Below are 7,285 nucleotides of genomic sequence, written 5' to 3'. Positions count from 1 at the left end.
TGTATAGGCTTCCCAGACAAAGCATACACTCTATATCCTTAATTCCTTCAAAAAGACTCAACAGTTATTTGCAATACTGCAAATCCAGGTGTTGTTAAATTCCACACTTTAGTTACCCGCTTGTTAAGAAACAAGTGTTTTGCAAGAAGCTTTGTTGAAACAACCCAGAGGTTTCTAACCTGCAATCGGCAGCAATCGCCCTGTGACTAAGTTAAACACCAGCAGGGATGGCATTACACAACTCTTCAAAACATAAACCAACTGAAATATAAATCTATTCTGTTGAGGAGTCTTTCATCTGGGCAGCCTATAACATTTGATTTCTTTGTCACACAATGGTCTGAAGTCATTCGGCTGTTAAATAAGTATTTATTTTCCTCTGACCACAGCAACATGGAAACAATCAGTCAATCAGAGGAGGAACACTATCGAGGACCAATCCGCCGACGCAGAAGCCGCCGAGCCCTCCGATGTCAGGGCGCGGCACGCTCGGGTAAAAAATTCCATCTCAGTCACCATGAAAGGACGACTAATCCTCTAATTATCAAACACTGAATGAAAAAAAACCAAGGCTCATGAGGGGGCAAGAACATGGAGTTAAAGTACATGTCACAGTTATTCTTTTTTCTGGATTTTCTTTAATAAAGGTTTGGTAAAGAGTAAGATGAAATAACACAATGAACAAACAACCCACAAACTGAACAACCCACTGAGCTAACAGGATGCCCCGGGACGTTATTTTTAAACTCAGTGTGGTTGTGATGGCTGTGTCTTTATGGTTTTGGTACTTATACACATTTGAAATCACAAACCTGGTGATAGTGTAGCCAGAGGAAAGGGGATCCAATCCCCCCCCCCCAAAAAAAAATACGTCTGGGAACTTTTATCTGTTCTTGTAAGATAGGCCTCACTCCCTGGTGAAGTTCATCGTCGTCCGATGCACAGCAGCAGATATTAGATATCGGATATTAATTCCAAGAGTAAACTGTAACGTACCCTCATCCAGTCTGTAGCCCACAGCATCATCTGATGATTATGATCATTCCTGTCCTCGATTTGTTATTTATTTGCCTTTCCATCTCCGGCCTGCTGCAGACGCAACACTTCCTACAAGACCCTGGAGCCGGTGAAGCCGCCCACGGTGCCCAACGACTACATGACCAGCCCCGCCCGACTAGGCAACCAGCACGGCCTGCAGCACAGCCCCGGGCGCACGGCGTCGCTCAACCAGAGGCAACGCACACACAGGTAGATAAGAAAAGATGAGGCATGCAGTCTGTCCCACAAACCAGTGCGGCTCTACCGGTTATTCGTCGACTCTTGATAAGTGCTTCATGTTTGAGAATGTACTATTATTTCTGTTTTTATATCATTGTAAATTGAATATTGTTGGATTCTGGACCCGTACTTGAGATAAGCGGACAATTACACGATGCCAGCTTGTAATTGCCGTGTGAGCTTTAATGTAATTTACTGCCATTTTAAACATTTTCAGACTTAACAATTAATCGACCCAAAAATCTGAAAAATAAGCAATACACTCGATCAATAATGAAAATGATTACTTCCAAGACCCTAATTAAAGATGCAGAGATTTCACGACGACATTCTTTGCAGGACACATGGACACATACATACACTTACTTTAGCTACAGTACCAGATCCACACACACTTACCAAGTTACCTCTATTTATATAATGTAAAACTCCTCAAAAACGTCAATAATGTAAAAAACCTGCAGGAAGAGCAGCAGATGTTTTCCAAAACAAAGTGCAAGGTGCAGCAAGTACAGAGTTGACGGAAGAAGAATTTCTGAGTAACTACAACTACAAAGTAGCAATGCTAAAAAGTACTATGAATGCACAGTAACAGAATTACTCTGCAGTATACAAGAAAGGTAGAAACAGATTCATAATGAGGACTTGATGTATAAGCAAGCTAGCTTATAAACTGCTGTAATATGCAACTTCTAAGTTAAATAGGTAGCTTAATGCAAAGTTGCATCCCAACATTGTTGCCCACTGATTGTGACGAAGTTTGACATCTAAACTTTCACAAATCTGCAGTTAAAAATGTTTATAAACTTTGTAGAGCTTTTAATGGCAGGCTGGACAGGTACCTTTTTATATTTTGTTTCCTTTTTTGGATAGCTATGAGTGGAATTAGTGTTCCAGCTACCCCTCTAAACTGAGCACTAAATGTGTTTCACGTAAGGAAAGTATCTCTCCAAAAAGCCACTGTACCCGTCCATGTCGTCTAGTTCTAATCTTTTTACTTAGTTCAGCTGTTTGCAGCACTTTTGCACCTCTTCATCCTCTCCGCTCCACTAAATCAAGCGTTTGTCTGACAGGGCTCAGGGGGTTTCTTACCATGGCCTGACTCCCTTTGATATTAATATCTGTAAAAGCTCTGATATAAAGTACCATTCCAAAAAACCCTAAGTCAACTGCAGCATGGAAACCCTTGAACATGACTGTCAAGGATTGTTACCCAGAAGTCTCCATGTGCAGAGAAAGTGGGAGACGCTTTCATCAAATTTGAGTTACGAGTAGTGGAGTCGCCTCATTAGCTAAAAAGCCTGTTATGCTGACTGTGATGCTCATAAATATTACATAACTATGTTATTTTCCCTTCCCTCGCCCCAACTTCTCTTTCTTGCTCAGGTATGGTTGGTAAAACTGCTAACTCACACGGAGGTTCTTCTTGTACTTTATCATTTAAAACCAAACTCCAGGACTTATTGTAATTATTGGCTTCAGATGCTTAAAGCAGCGACAGCATCACTGTTACTCATCTGTGGTTTAATGTTAATGTACCTTTGACAAACGGATGCTGTCCTCCGAGTCGGGCGGTACCCGCCCTGCTGCAGCTGCTCCTGCTGTGGCATCACTATTTGATTACACAGGCTTGAAGTTGGCTGTGCTTATTCAGCTCATCAGTCTCTGCCATCCTCAGCCAAAAGCCTAAATTCAATATAGGCATCTGTGTGATGCGGCTGTTTTTATCTCATATGTTTCCAAGGGAACAGTTTCACCGTCATATGCAGACGTGATTGTTTTAAGAAAACGTGCGTATTGAGGTCACAGTCAGTATCCCGGTAATACAATTTGCTTACCAGGATTCCTGCTTCAACTCTTAAAACTCAACAGAATGCATTTGGTGTATGGCCCTGTGGACCAGTCATACATCCAAATGCGATAAATGATTTTAAAATGAAGTAGATATCCACTGTAACTTCATTTTCTTGTCGTGTAGCAGTATTCAACTTGCATTTACTACTTTTTTCTGAAATTTTGCCTCCACTACCTTCCACTCTTGTGCTCCTTCATTGTTGATTTAAATTTCGAAATGAAAAGTAATCAGGGTCACCATGGTGGCCAAGGGGGCTACCATGGACTAGTTCCCTATCGCTCTCTCGTAACAACTCTCTCTAATGAATGTATAGTTTTCAATCACAGTGTTTTCTTTAGGATTTTTATTTTTTTTTATGAAGTGGGGGCAGGTCTGTCCAAACAAGCCGCCAAATGTTTTACATATGAAACGGAACTGACACGTCGCTGCAACACAAACACATATACTTATTCACCTCTATTCACACACAATGTGGCATATTTTTCAGTTGTGATAGAACTGTATTTTTTGAGGATTTAGGGCACTTAACATCTGCAACAGGTCTACAAAATTAATTTTACCAGAAATTCTTCATAGGGAAACTGAAACCCAAATTACTACATCTATAGGCTATGTCCAATTTATATTATATTACACTGACTCAATTACCATTTAAATGTTTCCAGATGTTTGATATCAGGATGATGAGCTGACAGAACTGACAAGTTGAACGTTGTCCAATTAGAACAGATCCCCCCCCCGCGGTGACATTTTTGGTAGATCTTTTTGTTTAATAGTCGACTCGAAAGGAAGTGAACGTTTTGACAATAAACTCCATCAACACAACAGTATGTGGAGTTAAACTGGACGGGTCCAATAACCTCTGAATAGTTCTTGTCAGTGGTTGCAATGTGAGCAGCAGCCAACGGGGGGTGCATTACGTCGGCAGGATCATTTAAAAGGCGACCGCGACTACATTGGCCTATTTCTGATCATTTTGCCATGGCAGGCCGCCACTATAAAATCAACATAGAGGAAACACTGATTCAAATCATTATGCACCATGTATGTACATTTGCCGTGACAAATGATTTCCAGGCTGAAAGTGTAGTTCACACGCAGTAGTCTCTTTTTATTTGTTTGTTCAGTGATTGGAGGACTGTTAAATTACTTTTATTATATTTTATTTCCTTTTTGTAATGAGGAACTGTTTTATGTTTTGAGGCTTTTCAAATATGCACCAGAGAAGCAGAACTGCAGAAGTTAATAAATATAGTAAATACCCTATTAATGTTATTTTATACATACATTTATAGAAGTTTCTGTGCTGATCACCTATGCACATTTGAGTGTTCTAATAAACATTACTTTATAGATATAAAGAAAATAAGTACCTTCATTTTGAGAGTCCAAAATATTAGAATTTTAGGTTTATTGGAGCAACTTGATTGCTACTTTATAATCATCTTAACTTTTTTGTGAAGCATCCTGTAGAACATCTCTGAGCCACAGTTTTAGATGGTTAATCTCAACATATTTTTGAAGTTTGAATTTGGTGTTATTGATCTTTTATTTAGCAATTCTTTCAGAAGAGCTCTGATCTAAAAAATTTGTTGCATTAGATTATAAAGGTAGATTTTAGCTACCCTCCTGTTCATCATCTGCTCTTTATGCGCTTCAGATTATTTAATGCCTCAATAACAATCTTCAGTCATTGTAATCAAAGAGCTTTCAATCTTTTTTGTTGTCTTAGATTATGCTCTGGGCTACTTTTGTAAGTCTAATTTTCCCATTTATGTCGAGTCATATTGTGTCGCAATGCCTATGCACATAGTTTTTACGTACTGTTTTCACTTTTTGTTTTTCGTTCTTACACGGAGAACAGTGTCTTGTTCTTCACTGGCTCCAGAGATTTTTCTCAGCTGTGAGCAGGTGAGACGGTTGATTTATAAACAGCTTGGTGTGTTGAGTGGCGGCTCGGTGAGCCAGGCAGGAAGTAGGAGAAGTGGAGCAGATGAGTGCTTTTATTTCACCGTGAGCGTTTTGAAACAAAGACTGAATCAAAAGCCGGGGAAGAGATAAATGGGTTAGCAAAGGAACCTGCTAAGTTGCAGAGGGATTAGAATAGATAAGTCCAAAACATGCAGATGGGGGACTAAAGTACGACGCTCACTTCAAAAGATGATATGATATTGTTTAGCCCCCATCCCTAAAGACACTTAGCCACCAACATCCTTCAGGGGGCTAACCCCTGCTGGAGAGCCCCAGGGCTCAACTGACATGGATCAGAAACGGGGAGTGGGGGATGATGGGAAAAGGGGATAAAGAGATGTGGGGGGAGGTGAGGTGAGGTGGGAGCTGGTTCAGAGGGATGGAAGGAATCAGAGGAGACAGGGAGAGGGGTATGGGGAGTCACTTTACAGTCAATGAGGGGATGAAGAGGTCGAGGGATGGTTAGGGGTGAGAGGTAGGGGGGAGGATCAGTTGAAAAGCAGGGATGAAAGAGGTAAAAACAAAGGAGAGGTGGGTTGTGAGGGGCTGGAGTAGAAATGAGGATCAAGGCTAGCCCGAGAGACTGAGAGCCAGAGGGGGGGGGATTTAGTCAGCCAGGGCATTGATCTACGAGCCCCGGGGTCAAACACAGAGTGAAACAGCGCTTATACGGGCCACTGCACAGCTGACATACATATTACATTCCCATGCCCTATATCCTCAGAGGCTGGGGCCGGGAAGTATTGATAACATTAGATGGGTTTTACTGGCATGATAAACAAAGTTGTTTGTTTATCAAGCCACTAAACTAGAACTGTCAGGTAAATTAACTGATTTAACTTTGATGGTTCGAAGTAATTTCACCCTTGGGTCCTTTGCACCATCACCTCGAGCCAAACAACCCCCCCCCCCCTACCTTTTTTTTTCCATTGGTCTAACCTTGGGCGAGTTAGTGCTGTCAGTGGCATGGCTGTGTGCAGGCTCTAATGGAACAAACCGTGTGTCTTGTAAATAACCCCACTAATAATGCCCGGAATGGTACCAAACTTCTACAGTAGTACAAATAGGTTCTGTAGTCATACAACGAGGCATTACAAAGTTTGTAAGTACCCCAGGAGTTTATGTAAATGGAGAACAGAAGAATTGATCAACAAAATGGCAGTTTGAGGTTAACATCAAACGTGACGATGAGTGGCTCAATTTTGAAGGTTGCCCGTACCTGTTTGAGCCTGAATACACGGACGTGGAGCTACAACCAATGGAGGAGAATTGGAAAACTAGCTCTCCAATTCTCCTCCATAAGAATAAGCTATTAGGCAAAATGTTATTTAAATGTTAATGTTATTTAAATAAACTCCTAGTGTACTTACAAATGCTTCCAATGCCTCCTTTTATGAGTACAGAACCTATTTGTACTACTATAGAAGTTTGGTACCATTCCGGCCATTATTAGCGGGGTAATTTACGAGATACACAGTTGGTTCCAATAGCGCCTGCACTAAGCCATTCAGCTGATGGCACTAACTTCCTCAATGTTCGACCAAGGGAAAAAAATCTTCTGGGGGGAGTGTTTGGCTCGAGGTCATGGTGCAAAAGTCCCTAGGGTGAAATTACTCTGAACCATCCCTTTAATGGACTAATATTATTGTATCAGCAACCCTAATGATACTGACTGGCTATATTAGCTGAATCTGTGACTATAGTTTGGAATATTTGCAATATTTGATTCATGTGTCAACACTGTTCTCACAAAGCTGATATGCCATTGCGTCTTAGTTGCTTTCAGTTCATTAATGCCGCAGCATTTGAATGTATTTGGCAAAGGGTCATATCAAGTACAACAAGTGAATTTAGCCTGAGATTCACCCCCATTCTAATGTGATCTGCCAAACAAAAGCAAAACTTATTTTTAGACTAATTACACAGTTTGTATGATAATTACTGTAAATTATTGAAAGTTTTTTTGGGGGCAATCAGAGGATCTGACACAAGACATTTTTAAGTGGTTTGTATGAAAAAAGAAATCCTGGACTGTATTTCATGGGATTCTTTTAATCTGACTGACTGTGACTCATGTCTTGCTCTCCTGGGTGTGTCACTCCGCAGCTCAGTTCTAAGACAGAAACAATCAACATGAGAGAAGAAGATCCCAATGTGATGTTTCACAGTCCAATAAATCTA

The 7,285-nt window shown here is 40.8% G+C and overlaps 1 protein-coding gene across 6 annotated transcripts in view; it reads left to right on the top strand.

The window, feature by feature from the left end:
• abi1a (abl-interactor 1a) overlaps positions 1 to 7,285 on the top strand; it is a 50,422-nt gene that overhangs the window by 33,173 nt on the left and 9,964 nt on the right. For all 6 annotated transcript variants that reach the window (XM_032504307.1, XM_032504308.1, XM_032504303.1 and 3 more), the window contains 2 exons: positions 390 to 493; positions 1,096 to 1,248. In XM_032504307.1, the coding sequence (XP_032360198.1) occupies positions 390 to 493; positions 1,096 to 1,248 (257 nt within the window). The remainder of the gene's footprint in view (positions 1 to 389; positions 494 to 1,095; positions 1,249 to 7,285) is intronic.

This window comes from Etheostoma spectabile, chromosome 22 (assembly GCF_008692095.1).
Source record: "Etheostoma spectabile isolate EspeVRDwgs_2016 chromosome 22, UIUC_Espe_1.0, whole genome shotgun sequence".
Lineage (NCBI taxonomy): Eukaryota > Metazoa > Chordata > Actinopteri > Perciformes > Percidae > Etheostoma > Etheostoma spectabile.
This window is presented reverse-complemented; position numbering and strand designations above follow the sequence as displayed.